This window comes from Podarcis melisellensis, assembly GCF_964234715.1.
Source record: "Podarcis melisellensis genome assembly, chromosome: 14".
Classification (NCBI taxonomy): Eukaryota; Metazoa; Chordata; class Lepidosauria; order Squamata; family Lacertidae; genus Podarcis; species Podarcis melisellensis.
Window position 1 is genome coordinate 26,571,148 of NC_138546.1, and position 26,488 is coordinate 26,597,635.

At 45.8% G+C, this 26,488-nt stretch overlaps 1 protein-coding gene and 2 long non-coding RNA genes across 5 annotated transcripts; 1 reads left to right on the forward strand and 2 right to left on the reverse strand.

Annotated features, from left to right (window-relative positions):
- The first annotated feature begins 17 nt into the window (after positions 1–17).
- ANP32A (acidic nuclear phosphoprotein 32 family member A) lies at positions 18–25,098 on the forward strand. 3 transcript variants are annotated; one of them, XM_081888782.1, is made up of 7 exons: positions 18–62; positions 17,250–17,399; positions 19,367–19,489; positions 20,995–21,193; positions 22,104–22,201; positions 22,376–22,436; positions 23,489–25,098. In XM_081888782.1, the coding sequence occupies exons 1-7, from the start codon at positions 33–35 to the stop codon at positions 23,554–23,556; spliced, it is 729 nt and encodes a 242-aa protein (XP_081744908.1). In that variant the 5' UTR covers positions 18–32; the 3' UTR covers positions 23,557–25,098. The 3 variants fall into 3 exon arrangements, with proteins under 3 accessions (XP_081744908.1, XP_081744907.1, XP_081744909.1); XM_081888781.1 differs by lacking the exon at positions 18–62 and adding an exon at positions 6,663–6,823; XM_081888783.1 differs by lacking the exon at positions 18–62 and adding an exon at positions 16,437–16,484.
- On the reverse strand, positions 1,423–6,538 carry LOC309356987. Its single transcript, XR_014162994.1, has 2 exons — positions 6,275–6,538; positions 1,423–4,910 (listed from the first exon to the last, which is right to left on the reverse strand). It is a non-coding gene; the product is annotated as an uncharacterized lncRNA (long non-coding RNA).
- LOC309356953 lies at positions 8,489–9,330 on the reverse strand. Its single transcript, XR_014162957.1, has 2 exons — positions 8,968–9,330; positions 8,489–8,833 (listed from the first exon to the last, which is right to left on the reverse strand). It is a non-coding gene; the product is annotated as an uncharacterized lncRNA (long non-coding RNA).
- Positions 25,099–26,488: the final 1,390 nt, after the last annotated feature.

A 26,488-nucleotide genomic window follows, 5' to 3' on the forward strand; every position in this document is an offset into this window, starting at 1 on the left:
TGTTCAGGTTGATGCCCTCAACAGGTTCTTGGATGAAGGCCAATACACTGAGTTCAAGCCAGGTAAGAAGCTCCCAGGCCAGACAACTATAGATATATGAATTTGACATGTTATGGATGAGGCTGAAGTAGAGATGGGTAACCTCAAGCCTATGGAGCTGAATGCAGCCCTCTAACTTATATTGTCTTTGGTTTCAGTGTGTTTTGATGCTGCTTTTGACTTTGAAAAGAACATTGTTGTTTTGCAATCTGCTCCTTCCTGGCCCTGCGAGGTTCTGAATGCCTTTGTCTTGCTGGAATTTCCTTGAATTGTTATAACAACTTCTTGTCTTGATGGAGTGGTCTGTGGGTCTACAAACCTGACGTGGCAGGAATATTGCATACTGTGCAAAGTTAACATTGCTCCATCTACACTTGCCTCCAGGCCTGCCCAACCCTATCCCACACCCCAGCCCAATTGAAAAATTACAGATTCTTGCTTTAAAACATCAGGTTTATAGCCTGGGTGTGCTCTTGCTAATCCACCTTTGCTGATAGATGCCCTGGTGTCTTCTGTAGCTCATAGAATATTTTAAGAGCTTGAGCTAGAATGACAGCTGCAAACCTTCTTGGAGAAAGAAAACCTAGCTTGTTATTCATACTCCTGATAGCATCCATCTTAGATTACTGCAATGCCTTCTACCTGGAACTGCCTTTGAAGGCTGTTTGGAAACTTCATTTGGTTCAAATTCCAGCAGCTAGGCTAACTTGTACAAGTTAAAGGGCATATTCTGCTAGTGCTTAAACAGCTACACCAGCTGCCACTTTGCTTCTGGGCACAGTTAAAGGGCTTGTCTTGTTAAACCTAGGGCTGCCTTATGTCCTGATTTTCCCATACATTACCAGAATTTCAGAGGGGGGCATGCTTTGTCCTGGATCTTAGGTAAGGTAATCAAAAAAAGTTGTGTTTTTTTGCGTTTATGTAAAAAAAAAAGTTCAACAACTTTTTGGGTGTCCTGGTTTTTACTTTTTGAAATATGGCAACCCTAGTTAAACCCTGAATTGCCTAGCAGCATTTCCCACAAGATATGAAGATCTTTAGGTCAGGGTGGGAGCGCTCTACCTTATGCAGTATGGTGGGTGGCAACATAGAGGTGGATGGTGTCAGTTCACCTTATCCCACTGTCATGGTTTCTAGGTTACATACAGCTGATCATTTTACTCTCTCTTATAGTTGCTGAAAACACTAGTCTCTTTTGGATTTTATTCAGTTTTTTATCATTTCAAAATTATGTTAAGACTCTTACAGTGGCTTCAACTAAGAGACAGGATAGAAATATTTCACCAAACAATATTAAACATAATTTCCTTTGGCTTATCCTTATAATTCTATAGTTTCATGTGTAATATTTTGACTACAACTGAAATAATGACAGCTTTCAAATTATCCTCTTCAATAACAGTTTTTATTAAAGAATACCTTCATAAAATACAGAAAATAGTGTAATTTTCAAAATTAACTGGGATTGTAAAAATAAGAGGGAAGAAAAAAGCCAACTTTAAATGAAGTCTGAATGACACATGCATCTCTGCTAATAAACAAGTACAGGTATTTCAAGATACTTAGTCTGCAATTCTAAAAACATTAGAAAGTCCTTTAACAAACACAGTGGTACTTTTGAGTAAATATTTGCAGGAGTATGCTGTTATAGATTTTTGTTTGATGAAGTATTTAGTGTTATCTTACAAAGCTTTCATTCTTTGTGTAGAAATAATTTTTGTTCTAGACACCTTATATTGCATATAGCAATGGTAATACTTAAACAGCAACCCTATAACAATAGAAAGACAAAGCAGCAAACACAACATCAGATCATCCTCCTTGAAAGGCCACTTCCATGTTAACACCAAAGTTGGTGATAAAAACTGAGCTGGTTTGACAGACTTTTCTGAAGTGAGAGTGCTGCTATCACAGAAAGGATGTTGCACCTTGAGCACCAGTAAGGGTGACAAGCAGTAGTGGTGCTTGTCTATTATTATTATTATTATTGACACTTAGTTGCTTTTTTTTACCACAGCAACTCAAAGTGACATACAATATTTTAAGCAAAAAATAAATACATAAATACATTAAAACCAGCAAAAACAAAAATAAAACAACCCATATTAAACATACCACCCATGCAGAAAGGCCATGTTAAAAGCTAAAGGCCTGATTAATAAGCAATGCTTTTGCCTGGTGACTAAATATATGTAATGATGGTGCCAGGCAAGCCTCCCTGGGTCAAGCATTCCATGAAAGCCACCACTGAAAATGCCCATTCTCGTGTTGCCACCCTCCAGACCTCCCACTGAGGCACACAAAGAAGGGCCTCAGATAATGCCTGAACAATAACCTGGTGCCCTCCATGTTTTAGACTAGTGTTTCCCACACTTTGGTTTCTAGCTGTTTTTGAACTACAATTCCCATCATCCCTGACCACTGGTCCTGCTAACTAGGGATGATGGGAATTGTAGTCCAAAAAAACAGCTGGAGGCCCAAGTATGGGAAACACTGTTTTAGACTATAGCTTCCATAAGCCCCAACCAGCATAGTAAAGGCTGCCCTAATACAACAGCAAATAGGAGTACATTCACCAAAAGCAAACCAGGAGACCTCCACACGCTCCACTGAAATGGAAGCTAGAGGATAGTGGTTTATACCCACAAGCTACTTGCTAAAAGCTGGAAAACATGTCATTTGCCCTGAATCTGAAAAGAGCATTATATTAAACTTTCAGATGGAATCAGGAAACTGATATATTTCTTGTCTTTCAGTCCAATTATATCGCATTAGAATCTTAAGATATTTTGTTTAGAACCCTTAATTTAAAAACACAATTTAAAAATTCTCCTTTAATACAAAAAGGAAAATAGATTACACCATGCTCTAATAGAAGTACTTCAATTGGCTGTGCATGTGCACACATGTGCAATATCAAATGTTCCATATCTGAAAATGGTCACTATGCTGTACATTTTTTTGCTTTTTATGAAAAAAATGCACAGTTGTCATGAAAAGTTGCCCTATGCCACATTATGTTACCCATTCTGTTGCCTCAGTCCAGCTTAGTTTAGAAAGCAAGCTCTTCCCTTTATCCTCTTGCAGCAGCCTGAAATGCATTAACGGTTGTGAAAAAGTACATACACTTTCATTTGAAGTCACTTATGTTCCAGTGGGGGAGGGAGTGCCAAAAAAAGTAAGAAGTATGTGCTTTTAATTCCCTTTGGAATAACAGGGGTTCCTGCAGCAAGGGAGAGAACAACCATTTCCATTTGTATTTCTCACTGAACTTTGGTGTGATCACACTTTTACAAAAAGCTGTTATTTTGCAGTGCTGGTTGTAGAGGCAAAACAGCAGAACCTTATGAAATTGTACAAGGCTTGCAAAACAGTGATCTTCTGATCACTGTTTTCCCCATACCTGCAAAAACAGAAAAGCGGGGGTGGGGAGGAAGACAAGAATGCCTACAGCTCTGCAAGTGCTTAATTTATGCTAACATTTTTCAGAGATTCAATGTCAGATACCATCCTCCTTTAAGACTTAAATTTTGTGGGTACTTGAATCTTTAGTCCTAACAGCTGAAGACTATAAAGCACGTTGCATACTGAAAACTGAGAGAGAGCAGCAGTAATGCGACTGATCGTGCACTACAGCTTGGGTTCCCAAGCACTGAGGCTAGGCAGAAATATTAGCAGTTGCTTGTCATCTAATCAGTTGGCCCCAGAATCATGGCTGTCACCTCTCTTACTCTCGCTATGTAATGCAAAGTAAATGTTTGAGCTCAAGTGCTGTGTATTTCATGGTTCTTGAAGCTCACTCATGGGGCTTTTAAAAATGCCAACAAACTCCACATGTCCTTGTGGCTTATGTTTTTTTTCCTTCCAGCTGACCTTCCCCTGACCTCTCTACAAGACTAGATAAAAGATATGGTCCATAGTCAACTGATCTTTAGGAAGTCTTACAGAAAATCCCTCCCTTGACTTGTTGACTATGCCAGTTCCAGTTAAAATAGCCAGACAGCTCAGCAGACCTCTCCTGATGCACTACTTGAAAAGGAGAATGCTGGAATACCAAAGTCACTTTATGATGACTGAACCATTGAACTTTAAAACAGTTCTACCACTGGAATATGCTGATATTGGCAATTAAAAGGGAACACAGAGACCAACTTAAGAACACTGACGCAACTTATTTGGTTCTTTAGAGGTATCATTGAAGGGTGAATTGCATCCTGCCAATCTTCCCTGAATTATCACATGTGAAAATATAGAAAGTCAGCCCTCCACTAAAATCCATTACAGTATTTTAAACATATGAAACTCAAGAAGATTTCAAGAAGAAATCCAACTTAGCACCCTAGTTTATCATGCTTGAATAGGCTCCTCGCTGCTTGGGAGGACCAAGAGCAAGATTTCAAGCCTTGGGAGGAAGGAGAAGAGAGACAAGTCCATACCTGAAGGTTCGTCACTGTGACAAGAGCAATTAACATAACAGTATGACCCTGTTTAAATAGCATTCCCACATGAACTTTCTTTCTGATCCTGCAGCTTGAAGTCCTGGAAGTCCTCCAAAGAAAGTGAGCTTGCAAGTACCAAGCATTCCTTTTATAAATACCCCAGTGATTACCAAAAGATCTCTTCTTCACTCTGGGGAGTAGTACAAGAGGTGCAATGAAAGGGAAGAGACGTGTGACACTGCTTGAAAAGCAGAAGTGTAACAAGATAGGCCAACAGCAAGGGTGCCAACAAAAGACAACCTTCCCAAACCAACCACACCTCTTTTCAAACAAGCCTGGGTATTAGGGGAGGAAATGCAGTCACATCGGAGTACACCCCTTCTGTTGCTTCAAAATTTCTTCTGATGGATTCTGCCTTCTTTTTGTCCCTAGCTGGAAATGCAGGGGAAAGGAACTTGCAAAAATTATTGTATCAGACGCCATAGTTGAGATACAGCTCTCTTGCAGCAATTCCCATTTGACAGCCCCCAAATTCTCTCTCAATGTAAACAACTCAGTCCTGGCATGCATTATTTTATTTCGAAGTACCAGCCCTACATTCAGCCCTAACTTTAACAAACACCTTCCAATACTGTTGCTCATTGCCCAATAGGAATTCTGCCTAGACCTACTTGCATCACTTCAAGGCACAGTTCCTGCATACCCAACAGTGCTGCTGACTGTATAATACCACCAGCAACTTTAAAACACTGCCTTTTCCTCACATTCCCTTGCTTACACCATTGCTGAACTATTCATATAAGGGGACCACCTAATCTTTAAACATATGCTCTACCTTTTTTGTAGTTGACTACTATTGCTTCTTTTCCTATCCTCATCAGACAAAGAACAAGTGTCCCCCACCTCTTATTTCTGAGATAATTTTTATTCCATGAAAACTATCAACATTTGACAGCAATTATTGTTATCTTGGGGAAGACTGTCACTTTCTTGCAAGCTTTCTTTCTACTCATCATTTCCCACTTGACTCCTGTATTCAAAGCCAGCCCTCTCATTTCAGGAGCCACACCCACCCTACAACTGGAAAAGAAGTGTTTATATTTCTAGGAGACAGTGCCACATTTCTAGATGCTAGGGCAATATAGAGCTAGGATTTGTCCAGCCGTTCCCCATCACAATGATCCCCCCCTCAAGAAACTCTCAGTCTTCTATCTAATTTCCTTCAACTCTTTTCAGCAGAGCAACCCATTTCACAACACACTTCCCTGAACTATTTCCCCTGCCAAAAATTCTAACCCACCTGTCAACTCCCAGCCCCATTCTGGATCTAGCCTCGTCTTTTCAATTTCAAAGCATCCGCTCCTCTAAAGTACAGGCTTCATGCATTAGAAATTACGACCTATGCTTCCTAAGCTTTAAATAATTCCCAGATCACTTATATCCTCTTCCCATCCCATAATGACTCTCAGGCAGCCCTCCTTCCAAATCCAAACCAACCTCGCTCCCTCCCTGAATCCGTTCATTTCCTAACCCTTAACGCAGACCCACAACTTCGCCCTTCCCATTTCTACAGCCCCACAACCTTTAAGCGCTCCCATCGCATCCCCAGCCTCTTCCCTCCCTCCGTCCCTCCCTTCTATCCCCACCCCTTTCATCTCAGGGTCAGCAGTGCCCCTACCCACCCACCATTAACCCACTTTTTGATACAGACCCCACCGCACACATTTCTGCTTAACAGCCCCTCCCCATTGCTGGTCCTCCTCCCCGACCGTCCTCGCAAATGCGCGCACACGCACACCCCGGCGCGGGAAAGGCCCCCTCCTCGCTTGCTCGCTCGTCGAATCCAGCCTCCGACAGCTCTTCCACCCGTCGCCTTCCGCGGCTAGTCCCGACTGCGCCTCAGCTCGCTGGTTCCCAACCGGGCTGTCCTCCTTGGCCGACCGTGCCGCACTCTCCCATTGGCCCCCGCCGCCCTTGGTCGCTCCCCATTGGATCGCGTGTGCGCTCCCCGAACTCCGGTTGGCTCTCGCGCACGTCCGTAACGGAGGAGCTTTTTTTTTCGGCAAGCGCCCGCCCCCGCAGTTATCAGGTTAGTGTGCGCGCTTGTTGGCCGCGTTGGGGGATTCCGAGCGGAGCTGGTTGAGCGCTCAAAGTCCCTCTTGCCTCGCGCGCTGGCTTTGGTCGGGGGGGCGGGAGGGGGGGTCCCTGGCTTGCTCCATTGGTGTCAATACAAAAGAGGGAGCCGAGCGCAGCGCAGCGAGACGGAGCGAGCCTCCTGCTGAATCAGGGACATGGACATGAAGAAAAGGATCCACTTAGAGCTGCGGAACAGGACGCCCTCCGACGTAAGCCTGTGCAAGGAGATTTTTATTTTATTTTTGTAATGTGGGGCGGGGGGCTTTGTGAGAAGGTGTTGGTACGGGGGGCAGCTTGCAAAAAAGAGAGCCAATACATCAGGAGTAAGGGGGCGCGCTCGCCGTGGGGAGAGGTGGGCGCCGTCTGTGCCAGCTGCCGTCGTGGGTGCTTTTGCTGCCCTTGAGGTGCCCACGGTGTGTATGTGTGCGCGCGCGTGGCTGTGTGTGTACCCACATGGGGGGGGGGTGCCCAAAAGCTCACGCGTTCGAGTCTGACCAAAGATGGGGCGAGGGGGGGTAAGAAAAATTACCACCCGGTTTCCAAGGCAAGTCTCCTTCGTGTTTGGTTGCCCGGGTGGCAGGGAAAATAGCGCCCCGGGAAAGCGCGTCGCAAAAGCCTCGGCATAATAATGGCTTGTCGAGTTGGCGCTGCGCTCCGGCGGGGACTGGAGGAGTTTGCTAGGATCAGGTTCTGGAGCCGGGCAGGTGGGGGGGGGTCTGCGAGCGACTTGGGGGGGCGATCACCAGTTTTCATTGCCTCTTCGCAGCGGATCAGGCGAGGGTGACTGGGGAGCCATATTTGCAACTTTGTAGTCCTCATGAACGCGCCCTTTCTCTCTCCCTCTCATCCTCCCCTCCCCAGATGTTGCGAAGCTCAGGCATAGTTTTTGGGAGGGTAGGGGGAGTTTGCATTCAACACAAGGGTTGGAAGATGGGTGGGGGGCTTAAACCCTCCGATATAGCGAAGAGGGCAAGGAAGCTGGCGGCCGAAGCAGCCCCTGATGGAGCCACCATCCTCACGCAAACACAAGATACACAAAAAGGCGGGCGAAAGGAAGCGGGGGTTGCTGACTGGTTGAGTTACCCCCCTTTTCCTCGGGGCTGGACTTGGGATGTTGTTCTGCTTCTGCCTCTAAATAAAGCTGAAACTTTGTCCGAGCGAGGAAGAGGTTGGAGCTGCATTTTGTAAAGTCTCCCAGCCTCGCCCGGGCGATTTCTAGGGCTCCGTTTCCCCCCCTGGTGCCTATTTGCAACAGAAGAAAACACTTCAGCCTGTGTAAGGTTGGGGCGGGGGGGGGGAGAGAACTTGAGGCGCTGCATCCTTCCCGCCCCGCCGCCCAAGGAGAAATTAAGGTTGCCCGTTTCGAAGGCTGGTCTTCGTGGGGAGAGATTTGGGTGGCTTCTACTCTGCGTAAAGACGATGGCTTCGGAACCGGAGTGCGAGCTCTCATCTCCCCCTCCCATTCTTTTGCAAGAACTCGCCTGTGTCTGGGGAAGCAAGTGCCCCCCCTCCCCAACCCCACCCTCTTTAAAGATGTTTTCCTCCGCTAACGCGGGGGTGGGGGCATTTACGTAAGGTTTTAAAATCATAACGCAGTTTGGTTCCACCGTGCTGGTGGCGGTAGTGGGGAAAATGGATCTGTCACCTGCCTCCTTTCGCCCCCATCTCCCTTACTACCCTTTGCCTCGGAAGCAGCAGCAGCTGCAGCTCTCTGCGATTTCGGGCCCTGCCTAGACAAGCGCAAGAACCTGACCTGCAGATTTATGTAACGTGCTCTTTAAACTTTAAAAGAAAGAAGTCTGGAAAGGGGGGGCCGCTTTTTATGGCACACACACCGGCGCAATTCTGCTTCTCCGTCGCGGGTGTTGACTAAGGCTTGTGCAGGCAGACGCGTCTCTGGCCGCGGGCGTGTTTTATGTGTGCGCTCGTGGGGACGCCGGAGCCGCCTTGCTTGTGGGTCGGGAGCTCCGTCGGAAGAGCGCACTCCTCGGTCTCTCTCTCTCTCTCTCTCTCTCTCTGCCTCCGCCCCGCGGAAAGCCTCTGCCTAACTTGGGTCTCCTCGCTGGCGCTGGCCACACACACTCACTCCGAAGTAGGACACGGCGCCATCTTTCCCCCCGTCGAACTGCAAAGGAGAGAAGAGGCTGGGCTGGGAAGCGGAGGAGCCCTCTGGATCCGCGCGAGGAGGAGGAGGAGGAGAACGCAATCTGCACGGATGCCTAGAAAACAAAACAAAAAAATATGGGGGGTGGACATGCTCGTTCTTAAGCTGGGCGGGGGAGTGTCTGTGGATCGCGGCGCCCGCCCGCAGGAATCTCTGCGCGCGGTGCATAATTCATGGGCAGAAGGTTACCTTTTCCTTCCCGGGCGGCGGGAGCAGCAGAGCGAGCGAGAGAGAAGCAGGGAAGCGCCTCCACCCACCCCGCGCCCTCCTCCCCCCCCGTGCGCACGCTTGGGCTCCGATCACGGGAACGGACGGGGTGGGGGGATGGACGGTGGCGCTTAGCCGCCTCGGAGCCAAAGGGGGCAGCCGCCCGCCCGCCTGCCTCCCTCCGCCGTGCGTGCGTGCGAGCGAGCCGAACATGACTGCCAGCTTCCAGGGGCTGCCATTTTGTCACTGGTGTCACTGACGCGGGAGGGGGAGAGGCGCGCCGTTTAGACGGGCAAAACGGCCAGGAAAAGGAGGTTTGCACAAGCATTACGGAAGTTGCACCCAAGGTGATTGCGGGGCGGGGTGTAGTTTGAAGGACGATCTTGCTTTCGGGGGCCCAGGAATTTCCCATCTGCTTGCTGTTGGCGGGAAGGTGGGGGGGCTTTTTGGAATCAGCCAGTCATTTTAAAGTGCTTCCCGACAGAGACAATATTTGGGTCGGGAGGAAGGGTGGGCTGTGGCGAAACGCAGCAAGGGCCTTCCATCCTATTTGGGGAGGGGGCCTGTCTGGGGCTCCTGCCCTATAGATTCTACAGTCGTTCCTACCGTCCGTTGTCAGTGGATTTTCTTTGAATTGTGGAAGATGTGGGAAGGCAGAGTCAAGGCCATCTTTCCTCGGGAGACAGGAAGGTTCCTTTTCTCTTTGGCGGCAAAAATACAGGCTCTGGGTTTTAACTTTATTGTCTTTGAGTTACCAGCAAGAACCGTGGAGCTCCTTTCCTTTCGAAAAAGCAATTGATTGCCAACAGTCCCACCTTAAGAGAAGGCATTGCTGCAAAACTTTCATTTACACTGTATCCTAGTTATTGCTGAAGAGAAATAAGTGGGGGAATTCTTCATACTTTATGTCCCCTAGCAGAGCCTGCTGCTTAAAGGATTTCTTGTAGAAGGTTTGCCTACTGTCTTCTACAACAATGATAGCTTAAAACTAGAATTTTAGCCATGGGACCACATAATTTTATCATGAGAATTTCACAGTATTCTGCAATTTCTTAAAATAATATCAGATTACTTCTAGATAGGTACATTTTGTCATGGAAAAGATAATCATCTATTTAAAAATGTCTCAGTTACAATGAAAGCAAGTATTGTTAATCTAGTTGATTCATTGGAATATAGTGAATTTATTTATAGTGTGCCATTCCAGACATGTATAAAAGTGGCTTTATACCTAACTACCTTTTGTTCATTTACTATTCATTAGGTCTTTGCTAGACATTTGAATATTTACTATTCATGAAGTTCTAGCCAAGCATTTGGATTTGTTTTATTAAAGGCTCTTGCTTGGAAATAGGTTACAAATGTGTCCAAAGCAAGACAAATTAACTTCCAATAAAATTTTTGTTGAGGGTGATGTGTTTGGAATAGTCTGTATGGTTTATTGGGTTGCTGGTGGTGGTTTTCTTTTTTTCTTTTTACAAGGATTGAAATTATGCAAGCCGAGTCCATTAAAAATCAAACAAATCCTCTGTTGGAGCTTCTGTTCTCTTGCCTTATATGAATGGGAGCTTAGCTACAGCAGGAGAGCCCAGTGGATTGTGTCCAGGGCAAAGTTGATAGTTTTAACCTGGTGTATCATATGCCAGTCTTTCCCAACCTGGTGCCCTCCAGATGTTTTGGACTACAGCTCCCATCAGCCCAACATAATACAGCTGTGCTGGCTGGGACTGATGGGGATTGTAGTTTAACATATCTGGAGGGCACTAGGCTGGGGAAGGCTAACATATGATGTTTTTCATGTTAACTCCTTATGCCCTGGACCTGGTGAATTTCAATTCTATTTGACCCATTTAACTGAAATGTTTAATTCAGCAGAATTTCCTTTTGTTTCTGCACTTGTCTCAATATTCCATGGGTCTCTGTAAACAGGAGTTGGCTTTATTGGAAAAACTACATGCATGCTTACCTATGCTGTAACACAGCCGGTTACTTTTGAGATCTGGTAATCCTGTTGGTTCACAACAGACGTTCGTTTACACAGGTATAGAGGGCAAGACTATTGCAGTCCATTTTTAAAGCTATTTATTTCATGGCAAAATCAAGGAGCAAGAAATCTAACTCACCCTGGGCAGCAAGATGAGCCCCACCTACCTGAGCCTGGAACTGGAGAGGAGTGCTGGGGGTGGGGATAATCTTCAAGGTGCATGGGGAGAGGCCCTCATTCATTTGGAACTGGGCTAGAGGATTTTCAGCCTGGTGTTTTACTTATGATGGGCTTGCAGCAGCATGTCTGAAGCTCTGTGTAATAACAGAAACAAGATCCCAGTCCTTTCCCTTACTGTCAGATGTGGGTAGAGGGGATTGAAAACTGGGTGGAGGGTTAATGGAATGGAGTATTGTGGCGAAGGGCATGACTGACTGACTGGGACACCGAACAGGAGGACACTGCAACAATTAGTTGCAGGTCTTCTGTATTCCAGCTGTATTCCACTTTGAGAAGAAGGGGTGCCAAGAGATCAGTTGTAGCTGATCCCCTGAAGAAGAGTGAGCCTGGAAATATGGGATGATTGTAGATTTGTAGAGTTGGAAGGGGTCCCAAGGGTCATCTAGTCCAACCCCCTGCAATGCAGGAGTCTTAGCTAAAGCATTCATGACAGATGGCCATCCAACCTCTACTGTATTTTTAAAAATTGCACTATTTTATTTGTTCAGACATTTTATCCTTGTTGTTTTTAAAATATCTGATCTTGCAGCTGTGTGGCTTTTCGCTTTTCTTTCCACATCCCAAAATCTGGTATGATAAATCCTGGGAGCCTGTTGCCTGGTTGGTGGAGAAGAGTTGGCTGGACTTCAGCCCCAGCTTGGCTGTAATAGAGGATGAGAAAAGGGTGGGGGGAAATATTGGTGCAACAAGGAGGATCTTGTGCCACTTGCTAGGGAGGGCAGTTGAGTGGTTGATGGCTCCTAAGTATACAATTATGTGTACTAGGCACTTCTGTGCTTTAGCAGGGAGCTCAGTCCTTGCCCACATGCTCTTGCTGTTCAGTTTCTCTCCAATAACCTTCCTTTTGCTGAGACAGCAAGGAGGTGCTGGCTTTGCTTAATGCAGTTCTTCAGCCATCTGGCTCCCAGAGGCTCTGCCTGCCTGCCTGCCTTTGATGGGAGGGGTTCCTTTGGTACTCTGTAGGGAGAGTATTCCTGCAAGATGTAGTTCTTTGCTGCTGCTGCTGCTTGTTTTTATCTGATGTGATTTCCACATTGCAAGCCAGGTAAGCAGTGCTGAAGGTATCTGTTCCTGCAGAGGGAATGCCACAGAGGCAATTTCAGAACATGTTTGTTCATTGTAATTGTTGAACAGAGGTTAGACTGTCTGAAAAGGCAAACTGTGGATTCACTATTTTTTTAGAAGTATAATAACCTGCTGGCTTTGTATGGAGAAGAAGGAGGTACACCTCCATCTCCTCTTTATAAACTGCCTAATGGTGAACTATATTCTGGTGACATCTTCATAGTCACCCACCCACACCCCATATGTTTTTCTCTGGTCTACTACCTGACATCTGAGCAACATGAACCTGGCTGTTGGATCAGGCCGAAGGCCCATGTAATCCAGCATCCTATTCTTACAGTGGTCAACTAGATGCCTCTGGGAGGCCTTCAAACAGGTCCTGACCTTAGTTTTGCATTGTTTTTCTTTCAACTTTTTTTCCAGTCACTGGCCTGGTGTTTTTCATGTGAGGGACCCTGTACCTCAGCGTGCTAACCTCTTATTCGATGACTCCTAGGTTTCCACCCATTGTTCTACTTAACGGTACTATTTATGGGTCACGATGTTTTCAAAAAAACCAACATGCCCTTTTATGTGCCCTGTCTGGTACTAAATAGCACACCTGCACAAATCCCTTGACATGAATGAGAGCTGTGCCAGAGCAACCAGCTGAGCTATCCCATCTGTAATTAAGTCATAATTTGGCATAAGAAGAGTCCTGCTAGTTCAGGCCAAAGGCCTATCTAGTCCAACACCCTGTTCTCACACTGTGACTGACTAAATACCTATGGGAAGCCCTCAAAACAGGACGAGAGTGCAACAGCAGCACTCTCCCTCTTTGTAAACCCCAGCAACTGGGATTCAGAGACATAGTGCCTCCTACTCGACATAAATTAAGGAAGCTACAGGCATCCCAAAATAACAGCTGTGGATCCCCTCTGTGGTTGTGAAGCCAGCTTTGAGGTTGCACCAAGACCGTTGGAGATTTCTTTTGTCTCCCCACCTCCTCCCTCCCTAATTTGGGCTGGGAGAAGAGGGAGGGTGCCTAAGAAGACTTTTATGGGAAGTCCACATCTGTGAATTAGCCATTGAAGGTAGTCCTCCTGTTTTGGACTAGAGGCTCACCACACCTTAAATTCTCACACAGTTATTATGGCAAAAGGTTTCATGGACCTGAGCCCACAAAAACCTAGGGCATAATAAACATGCTCCTTTCTAAGGTCTCTGGCTGTTTTTTCTGCAATAGACTAACCCTGTTACCCTTCTGGAAATTACAATAAATGCCATTTTGTTTATTAAATTGCTGTTGCACCCTTCTTCCAAGGAGCCTAGTTCCTCCCTGGTGTTTGATTTATTTGTGTAGATACTTACACTGGCCAAATATATAGATTGCAAAGAGTGCCATTTTGAATCCACAACGAATCTCTTCTCATGCAAGATCATAGCCAGGATGTTGGGCCCTGGGCGATGGTGATATGGAAGGTTAGGCTGAAATGCACTGCAGGACCACAGCTGGGCTCAGGCATGCAAGGTCAGTGGGTGGATTCAGATGGCTTATCAGCAAGCCATTCATGTAGGGAGGAGTGTGCCATTCATGTAGGGAGAGTGGTCCCATATTTCATTCCTCCCCATGCTATAAAAGGAGGATCTTTTGCGATGTGAAGCACTTCGTTGATGCAGAACACTAACAACAGGGATCTTCCTGGGACAAGTAGCAGCAACCTTCAAAAGCAAACTTCATGGAGGAAGCTGAGGGGCATATTGCAAGGAAGATCCAGAGAAACCTGTTTGGAAAGCAGTTTTGGGTTCAGTGAAGAGCAAAGCTGTGGGGTGCCAGGATTCGTCAGCAGGGCAGGGGTGTGGTGATCTGTGCTTTAAGCGGAGGTAGAGAAGCTGACTAGAGATCTCTGCTCTTCTCACTGTGCACTTTTGTAATAAGTTGCAAAGGCCTGTTTCAGCTGCCCTCAATGCAACTAGCACAAAACCACCTGAGGGCAGTTTTAAGGAACAGAATGTATCATTTGGAGAAGGACCCGTGATAAGGGGACATGATAAAAAAAACAAAAACTTTTAAAGCAGCCATCTAATTTCACTGGGGCTTTTAAACCATCAAAATGGGTGGGAAACCTCAGGCTGTCTGTGTTCCTTGGCACTCTCTGAAAAAGCCACACACCCACTTCCAGGCAACTCCTGCTCCATCTCCCCCTTGAGCACTTTTACCTGGCTGGAAAGAGACTGACATCTGATCCTGCCTCTTGCTTGCTTGGATGGAGGGCAGGGAGGGGGTGTGAGCGTGATGAAACTAGCCTACTGTTCAAAGGTAGAATTTATACTTGTTGCCCTGCCCACTTTTGCCTCTAGCCCCACCCACACTGGCACGTGGCACCCAGAAAGTTGCCCAGAAATGAGTATCTTGGGCAAATTTATTAAAAATTAATATAAAATATCTTAAGTGGTGAAGAAAATTAGCTTATATTTGATGGCAGATTTCTTGTGCATAGAATATTTCCACATGGTTGGATATGGGCCCTCCTGAAAAACCCCAGTACATGTGCTTAACTGTCCTTTCCAAGCAATTATTGTGGAAGTGAAAGTATGGCTGTAAGCTGTCTTGAGTCCCTGTCAGGGGAAAAAGGTGGGGGGAATAATAATAATAATAATAATGGAAGAACGGGATCTTTTATAATTATGGCAGATACATTTTTATATAAGTAGTAAGGCATAATAGAGGATCAAGATACAGTTGCAGACATAGCTCGTGTCTGCCTTTCTCTCTTTGAATATTAATGTCAGATCACACCTGGAGTATAGTGTCCATTTCTGGGTGCGACAATATAAGAAGGATATTTACAAGATGGAGCATGTGCAAAGGAGGGCAACCAAGATGATTAAGCGTCTGGAAACCAAGCTTTAAGAGGAATGGTGGAGGGAGTTTAGCCTGGTAAAGAGGAGACGGAGAGGAGATATGAGAGCCATCTTCAAATAGGGATGTCAAATGGAAGATGGCACAAACTTGTTTGCTCTGGACGGTAGAACCCGAACCAATGACTTCAAGTTACAAGATAAAGATTCCAACTAAACACCAGGAAGAACCTTCTGACAGTAAGAGCCAGTGCTTTTTTCCCTAGGGGGACGCAGGGGTACACATACCCCTAAGTATTTTGTGAATCTAGGTTTGGCCTCATTGAGGGGCAGTATTTCAATATGAGTAGGAAAATGAGAGTACCCCTAAACATTTTTTATAGAAAAAAAGCACTGGTAAGAGCTGTTTGAACAGACTCCCATGAGACGTGGTGGACTCTCTTCCTTGGAGGTTTTTAAGCAGAGGTTGGATGGCTGCATGCCATGGCTGCTTTAGTAGAGATTCCTGTATTGAAAGTGTTGGACTAGATGACCCTTTGCACCCCTTCCAACTCTACAATTCTATGATTCTAATACAGTGGTACCTTGGGTTACAGACGCTTCAAGTTACAGACGCTGCTAACCCAGAAATAGTACCTTGGGTTAAGAACTTTGCTTCAGGATGAGAACAGAAATCGTGCTCTGGCGGCGTGGCAGCAGCAGGAGGCCCCATTAGCTAAAGTGGTGCTTCAGGTTAAGAACAGTTTCAGGTTAAGAACAGTCCTCCGGAACGAATTAAGTACTTAACCAGAGGTACCACTGTAGGTACTGTGTCGGTCTAGGACGGGTGGGGGAACCAACTGTCACCCTCCAGATGTTGTTGGTCTCCCAACTCCCATCAGCCTCAACCAGCACGGCCAATGGTCTGGGGTCCAACAACATCTGGAGGGGTGCAGCTTGTTCCCCTTCCCTAGCTTAGGTGGAGGAAGGAGTGGAGCTGTGGCAGGTGCATTTTGCTTTAGAGTTCTTCTCTCCCCTCCTTGTCTTTGCTAAAAGATGCTGTATTCCTCTGAGGCTCTTAATTCCACACACACGCACACACACACACACACACTGCTATCGACACCAGTTGCTTAAGCCTTCTTCTTTGTTATCTTGAGCAGAAGCTGGCAGCATATGGTCAGATAGACAACAGTCTTGATCAGCTGTGTGCTGATCTTGGGGGTATTCTTACTGAGGTCACACAGGGGCCTGGCTAGGCACTGTTAAAGTTAGAAGAATAAAAAAGCTCCATGAAACCAGCTGAAGATGCATGTCAGAATGATGAGGATATCGGGCACGCTCAGGCTTTGGAGTGATGCTAACACTGCCTGTTGCTTCTTTCCTGGTGGTAAGATGTTCCTCTCTCCCACCACCTGCAATTGATTCATACTATATTAGATTGAGGACCTTAAGAACAGTTACTCCTGGAAAAAATTAAAGGTGCAGTTTTATAGAAACGTACAGCATTTACAAAGAAACAGTTTTTGCTTAGATGCGGCATTAAAATGCATAACGTTTATTTGTAGGCATGCCCTATTGATTTTGGTGTGTTTAGGGTCATAGTTTTACTCTGGTGTAATTAGAGGGCCGGGAGCAATTCAGCTGTGGGAAGGTGTGTTTGATTCACAGAGCTTAGAGCAGCATATTTGCAGATGAACTCCATTTTATCCTCACAACAACTCAGTGAGGTAGGCTAGGCCGAGTGAGTGACTGGTTCAAGGACACCTGTTTCACAGATGAGCGAGGATTTGAGTCCACTTCCAACAGGCTGCCGACTGCACTTACTGGCTCTTTCAGTCTCTCTATTCATTTTTATACCATAGTGTACATAAATAGCGAGTTGTCGCCTTCTGTAAGGTAGCTAGTATCCTGAAATCTATAGAGTGAGTGGAAAAGAAGAGTCAATGGGCCAAGTCATTTGTTGATCTACAGTGTAATCTAGCTCAATAGATGGAGAGAGATTTCCTAGTAGCTTTTTATGGTAAACTGAGACCAATAATTCTTGAAGTGCTGTTGCAGTTTGCCTCAAAACAGCTTGTATGTTCGCTTAAGGTGGTGGTTGCAACTAAATATAATTTAACTTAATATTTTTGTTGTTAATTTTTATCTGCAGGTTAAAGAACTTGTTCTCGACAACTGTAGATCAAATGAAGGCAAAATTGAAGGTCTGACAGATGAATTTGAAGAGCTCGAATTCTTAAGTACAATCAACGTAGGCCTCACCTCAGTTGCAAACTTACCAAAGTTAAACAAGCTTAAGAAGGTGGGTAGATGTCTTTATTTAAAAAGAAAAGAAAGGCATTATTATTAAAGCATGGAATGAGTTTGCCAAAGAGGAACTTTTACATCAGATGTTTAGATTTCCTTGTGGCAAAAGAGCAAAGCAAAATTGTGGCGTTTTATTTTAAGTTATTAATAGTAAGACACATATTTCTACATAATGAGAGTTCTGAATGCATAAACTTCATCTCTGACATTGTTGACTCTCCTCCTTAATCTTTTCAGCATAAACCCCCTTGACCCAACTGCTTCTCATCTCCTCCTCCTTTGCCTCTTCCATCCATCTTTGCCTTTGGGCTGATTCTCTCCTGCCCTGCCCTGGACACTCCTTTGCTCTTGCCTTCACCAAGAGCTCCTCTGTGTCTGCTGTAAAATTCCCTCTGTCAACTCATCCCCTGCTCCCTTTCAGCACAGCACCTTGTCCACCATGCTCTGCCTTGTGCTCCTTCCATGACCTCCAATCTATTGATCCAGTGGCCTTCCCTGCAGTATCCCCTCTTCCCCATGCCTGCCAGACTCCTGTGTTTCCTGTAGTTTGCACCTTCGCTTCATCTGTCTCATCTGCTCTTGACTTCCTTAACCCTTTCCCAGCGTTTTTCTTTGCCCCTTTCAGCCCTCCTAGCTCATTCCCCCCATTTGATATCTCTCTCCATGGCCTTGTGAAGCTGAGTTACCTGTGAAGAACTAAAGAGTGGACCAACTTTGCCCATTAGAAGTTCCCATATTCTCCTCTGCATCTTTATCTGCTGTCTACCTGCCCAAGCAGCACCATTTTGCCTCTCTGATTCACACCAGCTGCAGGAATTTTCACTTCCCGTCTTCCTCCTTTTGATGCACGTCCCACCCCACCCCCTTCTTGCTCCCTGCCCAAGACTTTTCCTCCTTATTCAGTGCTGAAATGGAAACCAGCAGCTCTGATTACTTGCCGCCTCTCCTCTTTCGGCTGCCCTTCATCCTGCACCTCCCTCTTTGCTTTCCGTTATTGCTTGATGAGTTGACTGCCCTGTAACCCCTCTCAGCACATGCTTCCGTCATCTCCTCCCTTTTTGGAGTTGTCCTCTCCAGCACCATTATCGCTCCTCCACATACATAGCTTTTCCCTTCTCCCCCACGGTGCTCAAACATCCTGCAGTTTCCCTTGGCCCGCCTTTACTCTCCCAAGTACCACCCCCTCTCCCACCTCTTGCCCTCAAACTGCACATGCTGCTTACTCCTATTGCCTCACCTCTCCTCTTGACACCCTCCAGTCTGGGTTCTGCCCCCTGAACGCCACTGACTCTACAGTCTCAAAAATAATTGCAAGATCTAAAGGTGCTACGTTCCTCTTGACATTCTGCTGCCTTTGATACAGTTGATTTCCCCCCACCCCTTGCTCCTGGCTTGCCTCCTTATGCCCTGGATCTCCATAATGCTGTCCTCCTGGATCTTTTCCTACATGTCTTAATAGTTCCTTCAGTGTTTTCGCTGGTGGGAGCTCTTCCTCTGCTTCCCTTCTCTCTGTTTGTGTCCTTCAGGTCCTCTACTATATTTTCTCTCTCCACAACAAGGGTTGGGTTTCTTTTGTAGCCTGATAGTCAGAGTCCTCTCTGGGAAACTTTCCAAGGGCCACATGTCAGTGGTGGGTGGGGCCAGAGGCAAAAGCGGGTGGAGCAACAAAAGCTGTATTGTATAGTAGGATTGTTTCTATACACCCTCTGCAAGGGCATATTCCAGCCAGGCAAAAACCTTAAGGGTGTGAAGCAGGGCCTTTGAGAGGCGTGGCCTGAGGAGAGTTCAAAGGGCCAGACAGAGAGCCATGCCCCACCTCTGCTCCCTATTGTGTCCCCAGGCAATTCAGGTTAGTGCAAGCCATTCCACAGAGCCATTTAAAGCCCCAAACTTTAAAATGTGATTGAATCCTGAAAACTGCAAAATGTGTGGACCATTTATATATATATTTTTTGCCCTCAGCTCGAGTTAAGCGACAATAGAATCTCAGGAGGACTGGAAGTATTGGCAGGAAAATGTCCGAACCTCACACACCTAAACCTAAGTGGCAACAAAATAAAGGATCTCAGTACAATAGAACCTCTGGTAAGTCGGTGCAAAACTGTCAGAGAGCCACTTGAGGCCAGCTTTTGATGCCATGGCCCACACTAATGCCTATGATTCGTAGTGGGGCTTTCCTTGCCTGCTGCATTTGGGGCCCTGGCGCAGATGTGGTCACCAGAGTATTGGATTGGAACTGAGGCACCTCCGGCTCAAAATCACCACCACTCAGCCATGAAGTTGACTTTGGGCCCATCACTTCACCAAATTGTTGTGGGGGTCAAAGTGGGGAGGGGGACAATGTTTGCCTTGACGGAAAGGTGGGACTATAAATGACAGCAACAAAACAATTCATCCTCTTGGGTGCCTCCTGCCCGTTTCTCCTCTCCCGCTTGGCCTTGTGGGTGCCCAAACCTTACACCCCATGACCTCTTTGCCCACCCAGTTTTGTTTCAGTGGCTCTCTAGCCCATCCCCATCAGAGTTTGTCTCTCAGGAAGGCCTAGCAATGAGTGGCCACTTCCTCATCCAGCCAGTGGTGTTCCTGGTCTACTTTTTGCCATTGCCGCTTCCAGGATCGTCCTGTCATATTTGCCTTTCTTGTTTCCTGGTGGCTCTTCAGCAGTAGAGTGTGTGTGCCTGCTAGTGGCACAGGGAAGGGGATGGAATAGTGTGTGGTGCATTGCAAGAGATTTAACACCGTGCATTCTGTCAGTCATCCTTGCCAGGGCCCTGTAACTTCGGTGCGGGGAGGGGGGGGGGTTGCCTGTGGCTGCATGGGCTGTTTATGGCCAAGACCAGATCTGAGCAGTAGTTCACCCTCATAGCCCCCAAACATCACCACACTATCAGAATTTCTTCTCCACCTGCTGCTGCTGCACTTTGTTTGCTGCATTTATATGGTGCTTTTCCCCCAGGGGGGACTTACAACTAAAAACAAACAGAAAATGAAGCTTGTGAAAAACAAAACAAGAAAACAGTAGAGTTGTGTCAGGTCCTTGATGCAGTAGATGTCAGGCCCTTGATTCCACAGCTGATGGCCTGAAGTTCTCCTTCCTCCCATCATTTTATTAGCCAGTAAAATGTTTGCTACCCTCTGAACCCAACAGCTGAGGGAGCCTTCTTAAAATTCCAGAAGTGGTGCAAATCTTCTGGCTGCGCCTTTTTGCTCCCTTTTGCTGTTGATTGACATGCAGAGTTGTTTCCACAGCTCCCTCTGGTGGTCCTTTGAAGGGTTGATGTTGCACATTGCCCAGAAGCAAGGTCTCTTGCTTTGAGTGAGGCTTTGAATTCTCAGGGCAGCCACAGGTGACACAGCAAGTTTATTGTCTGAGAGATTTGGGACCCTTCCTTCTCAAGCCTCCCAGGGCCCAACCAAGCCCATCCTGGTCTCTGCAGTAGCTTAAATCTCCTAGGTGTCGCCTGATGTGTCAGCTAGAAGACCTTCCTTCCTGTTCTGGGAGCATATTTGCTTTTTAATATATACTTGGTGAGCTTTGGTCTTTGGTAAGGTTTGATTCTGATAGGTGAAACCCTTCATTTGCCTTTCAGGAAAAGTTAGAAAACCTGAAGAGTTTAGATCTTTTCAATTGCGAGGTAACTAACTTGAACGACTACAGAGACAACGTCTTCAAACTCCTCCCACAACTCACGTATCTCGATGGATACGACCGGGATGATAAAGAGGCCCCCGATTCAGATGCTGAGGGCAATGCGGAAGGCTTTGATGACGATGAGGAGGAGGAAGATGGTAGGTCACCTTGTTCCTTACCTCTGTCTTGTTAGTGGAGTTTCCCAAGAGCAGAAACAAATGTCCATGTGCTGTTTCCATATTAAGAACATCCGGAAAAATTTGCTGCAGCTCAGTACTTTAACAGCACTCTAGTTTTATCCCGAAAAAGGTTGGTAAAATATAAGAACAGACTTTCTGGATTGGACAGAAACTATCCATCTCGTTGACTAGTCTGTGTCCAACAGCAGCAGGCAGATGCCTCTGGGAAGCTCCCCAGAAAGTCAGGGCAATGATCCATTTTTGCTGGTTGTTGCTCATACCTGCCGTTTAGAGGCTCCACTTAAGCTGTCATGGAGAATGGCCACTAATACAGACATTTTCCTCCTCATTCTCCAGATTTACGTCAGTCCCCTTAGCTTCGTGAGCTGCACATCGCTTTTTCAGATGCTCCCTTTGAATTTCTGCGGCGTCGCCTACTTTAGCTCTTTATCATTATTGTATCTTAGCCCCTCTCCCCTCCCCATTCAAGTACCACAAGAGCCTGAGGTTTGCCACATCCCATGACAGTGAGTGCTGTGATGCATCAGGTCACAAGAGCAGAAAGCCTGACTCCGCAGCATCACGGTCTTTTCCCAGCTCCCATCAATTACACCAACTCTTGGCAAGAGAAGGACCTCCGGCTGCCACTTGGCTTTACTTGGCTGGAGCTCCTGTGAATTTTATCGTGAGCCTGGCAGGCAGAAATCAAGCAGGTGGCATCTTTCCCCACCGCGACTATCGCCATGCCCAGGAAATGCTTTTCCTACTCAGCTTGCGCATGTCAGGCTGCAGGAAGACTTGATGGCAAATTGCTCTCAAGCAGATCCGCACTGCTCCCCAGTAGGTCCTTGCAGCAAATCGACCTTGTGACCTTGCTTGCTTTTTGCAGAAGAGGAATATGATGAAGATGCTCAGGTAGTAGAAGATGAGGAAGATGAGGATGAAGAAGAGGAAGGAGAAGAGGAGGATGTAAGCGGGGAAGATGAGGTAAGAATGTCATTTTGGAGGGGCGAGGATATAGCTGAGAGTCTCTCACTGCTGAACCATTGTGGATTCTTTCCCTCCCCTTTGAAATCTCTACAGTATTTCCCAATAGCTTTGCCAGCTTGAAAAAGTTCTGTACAAGGACAAAGCATGCATTTTCCGCTTTCTTTCCCACAGGAGGATGAAGAAGGGTTCAACGATGGTGAAGTAGATGATGAAGAGGAGGAAGAAGAAGCTGGTAAGCGCAGAACTGAAACAGGAAAAATAATCACCTCCTTGTGAATGGTCAAAGGGTTACAGCAACACAAGCTTAGAGTCTGAATAGCCCATTTCTGCCATTGTGCCCAATAAGAGATAGAAAATGCCACATGGAGGAAAATCCATGACCGCAGTGTGATAAGATTTTGAGATATTTCACATGGAGGCTCTTTTCACAGAGATTCCTTCAAGATTCTTGACTTCGGATCTTTCTATGCTGTTTCCCCCTCAAGCCCTGCAAAGAGGCTGCTGGCTTCCTCCTGCCGGTTGTGGCTGTTTGACAAATGATAAATCATTTTTGTGCAGATGTTTTTATTCTTTGCACATACTTCATGTGGTGCAGAGTTGTTTTTTAATAATAAGCCTTTGGTAGACAGGACGATGGGGTCTTCCTTCTGGTGGCACCCAAACTGTGGCACTCCCCTCCCATAAAGGTGTGTTATCTGTGTCGACGCTTGGTGCCTTTGGTTGGTTTTATTTATCCTGGCCTTTGGAAATGAAATAGAAATTTTTACTTGCCTTTCCTGTATGGAATTGTTGTTAGCTGTTCTATGTTTTTGTTTGTTGATTATTTTGTACGTGCTTGTTTAGTTTATGTAAACTGCTCTGGACCCTTAGGGTGCGAAAGCCCTGAGACGAAGAGCTGTCTGTGCATCTCTATTTGGCCCTTCAGTGGCTGGATCTGAGTGTGGGTTGCTGAGACACTGCTGGTAGATGGCATTTGGGATTTGTTGGCCCCCAACCCTCAGTCTGCCCTCTGACTGACCCTCTAGTTGCTGCTCAGGTTTTCCTGCTTCAGATGCGAGGACCAGCACAGGCCTGAGCTGTGCTGGATTTGATGTGGAACAAGGTCATTCCATGCTCTGGCACAGAAAGGAGAATTTTACAGTGCTGCTTCTTCAACATGCCGGCTCAATGCGCTTGCCAAAAATATCCCTGCAATGGAACAAGTGCCAAAACCACGGGGCCTGGGAGGCGTTAGGTCTCTCACTTGGGAAAACCATAACACGGCCTTTTAATTTCTTTCCACAGAAGAAGAAAAAGGACAGAAGAGAAAACGAGAACCTGATGATGAAGGAGAAGAAGATGAAGATGATTAAACTCAAAATAATCTGTTGTGGGGAGGGGGTGGGGAATAAATTTCCTACTGTGATTTGACTGTTTCTACCCTGTATTTCACCCCTCCCCGGAGTGTAACGTTGCTGTGGGATTGAGCGGGACATGCATAATTGGGTGGGCGAAGGAATTAAAATATCATTTTTTAAAAACAACAACAACAACAACCTGCCACTCTACTTTTTGTTCCTGAATAATTTCCTTTTGTGCCCATTATTAGTTCCTGTTAATGCAATAACAAATATAAAGCAAGTGGTAAATTTGTTTCTTGGAGTGGATCATTCTGGACACAACTTGAGTTTTGTTTTGTTTTTGAAAAGACGAGCGAGTAAATTTCCACATGTGATGCAAAGGTGATCTGAAAAGTGAGATATTTGGGGTCCTGAGAATGGCTTTTGCCACTCTCTGAGCATTTTTTCTTCTACTTCTTCTGGATGCAGCAATTTTTTTGCGGTGAAAGCATTCCAGCCACAGCAGCGGGGGTGCAAGCAGCATCTTGATAAAAGTGTTTTTCTTTGTTGCCTGTTTGTGAATGGCTGCCGTTCCCAGGAAAACACACACACACACACACACACACACACACACACACACACACACACAAACACTATTTCCTCCACTTCCTGTAGGTATCTTTTTACTTTCGCTGTTTGTAAATAGTGACCAAATATGTAATCTCTTTCCCTGACTCCTGGCCCTTTACCACCATTTAATTTGGTTTGGGGTGGTGACTTTGCAAATCTTCCGTTGTGGGTTTCCCCCATACTTGTTGTTATTATTTTTTAGAGCACAAACCACCCCCTGAGGGGAATCTTCCTTGATTTGGAGATGGCCGGGCAGACATGGATTCCCCTTGAGTTGTGCCCTTTCTTTATTTCAGGTATATGGAAAAGTTCTCTGTCAACGGCAGTCATTGAAATATATATAAAAATATATTAAAAAAGTGTTCCTAATTTCCTGAGTTAACTGGTGAAATGAATCTGACAGTTGTAATAAAAAAGAAAATGTTTGAACCCTTTTAACTAAGGTGTGTACTATTTTGGTCTGTAAAATATTATATATATAGATATATTAACACCTCCTTAATGATAAGTGAATGAGAATCTGTTTCCACTTGTGCTCTGTAATACTCTTGAAGATTTTTACAAACCTTTAAATACTGGAGGGGGGGCGGGACGGACAATGCCGCATGTCTAGCCTAGGCTGATTTCCTTTCGTACACTCAAGCACGGAATGCTAATTGCAAAAGTTGTATTTTCTTACCATGTTGCGAAGTCATTTAAATTGACTGTGCAACATTCCTAGTTGAATGTACAGTTTTAATTTCATATCCCTCTTTAAAAAGATAGTTAGAAGTGACTTGTATTTCCTAGTCAATATCTCACCTGTGTATAAAAGACAAAAGCAAAAAAAAGAAAAAGAAAAAGAATATTGCAACCTTCCCTCTTGCTCCCCAAAGAGCCAAACTTTTTCAGTTTTATGTCTTGTTTGTCATTGATGAATTTCAATAAATCTTTTTATACAATTTTTTCCCCCTGTGGCTTATTGCTGTAAAACGGGCCACGTCGGAATCCATTCCTCGCTTGTAAAGACGGGTGTTTTTCTGTTTTCATTTTTTGAAGAAGCTCATTCTGATTCATTGTTAGCAACACTTAGTGCATTATTTCAAAAGAAATCGCGACAGCCTAAGAGGATCCCCCACGTACGGAAGGATGATGCCTCTCAAGTGCCAGATGCCGCAGAACAATTGTGTGCACCCATCTCCATGGGACAGACCTTTTCGGTCTGAATCGGCAGGGTGATGCAGATTCATTTTCCATGCCCAAGGTAAAGTAATCCCTAGAGTATTGCGAAGGTACAAGAGACTCCATAAAGGTGTTTGACTTTATGGCGCCTAACTCAGGCAGCTTTCTCAAAATAGGATTTTGACCTGGTGCATGTGTCCATGTAATGTGTGCAAAGGAAATAGCCAGCCTTATTCTACAAGACTGTCGTATTTGAGGATTCAAAACTTTATAGAGGCCTCTTCTCTAGCCTGCTGTCCTGCAGGTGTTTTGAACTGCAACTCCCAGACAGCATGGCCATGAAACAATGGGAATTGTAGGACAGCAGGTGTAGAGAGAAGTTGCTCTAGAGCAGTGTTTCCCAAAGTTGGGACTCTGGCTGTTGTTGTTTTTTTGGACTACAACTCCCATCATCCCTCCCTAGCAGGACCAGCAGTCAGGGATGATGGGAATTGTAGTCCAAAGACAGCTGGAGACCCAAGTTTGGGAAACGCTGCTTTAGAGATTCATCATGATCATCCCTAGACGATTCTTTCCCCCTGCCCCAGCCCCATCGCTTAGGACCAGCTTCCCACCGAAGGCAAAGGGAGACTTTACCACCAAATTTGGTTTTGGTATCTTGGTAATTTTTTTTTTTATTTTGTCACTATTTTTATGGCAGCATAAATAATAAGCGAGTAAGAGAACACTGAAATGTAGCAGGGTGGGGTCAGCGTTAGGCACAGAACACAATGTAAACATTGGTGGCGTGGGGGAACATGGGGAAGTATGTGGGGGGTGGGTGGAGAGAAAGCACACCTGTCTTTTTGGATGGTGCTTGGCGGTTAACGCATGTGTGTGGTGGGGGGCACACACACATGAATGAGCACTGTGCAGAACCTCTAGCAACTCGGGTCTAGATTTCAGCCGACAGATGCAGAAAGAATTCGGCAGGACTTGGGTGATGCACCTAAAGCTTCACCCTTTTGATCGGCTCATTCTACGGCCACAACAGCCTTGCGGAACATTTGCTACATCCAGTTGGTAGTGGCCATGGAAAAATTCGGGGTGGTTTCAAGACAGTCTTGGTAGACACATGATTTCTTGCGGCCAACAATCAAAAATGTTCAAATATGACCCCCGGAACTGGATCTAC

Bases quoted from the DNA above. Each gene is read 5' to 3' on its own strand.
- ANP32A (XM_081888781.1), top strand. From the start codon at position 6,770: ATGGACATGAAGAAAAGGATCCACTTAGAGCTGCGGAACAGGACGCCC. The intron at 6,824-17,249 runs GTAAGCCTGTGC...TTTTATCTGCAG, and splicing joins GGAACAGGACGCCCTCCGAC to GTTAAAGAACTTGTTCTCGA. The intron at 17,400-19,366 runs GTGGGTAGATGT...TTTTGCCCTCAG, and splicing joins AGTTAAACAAGCTTAAGAAG to CTCGAGTTAAGCGACAATAG.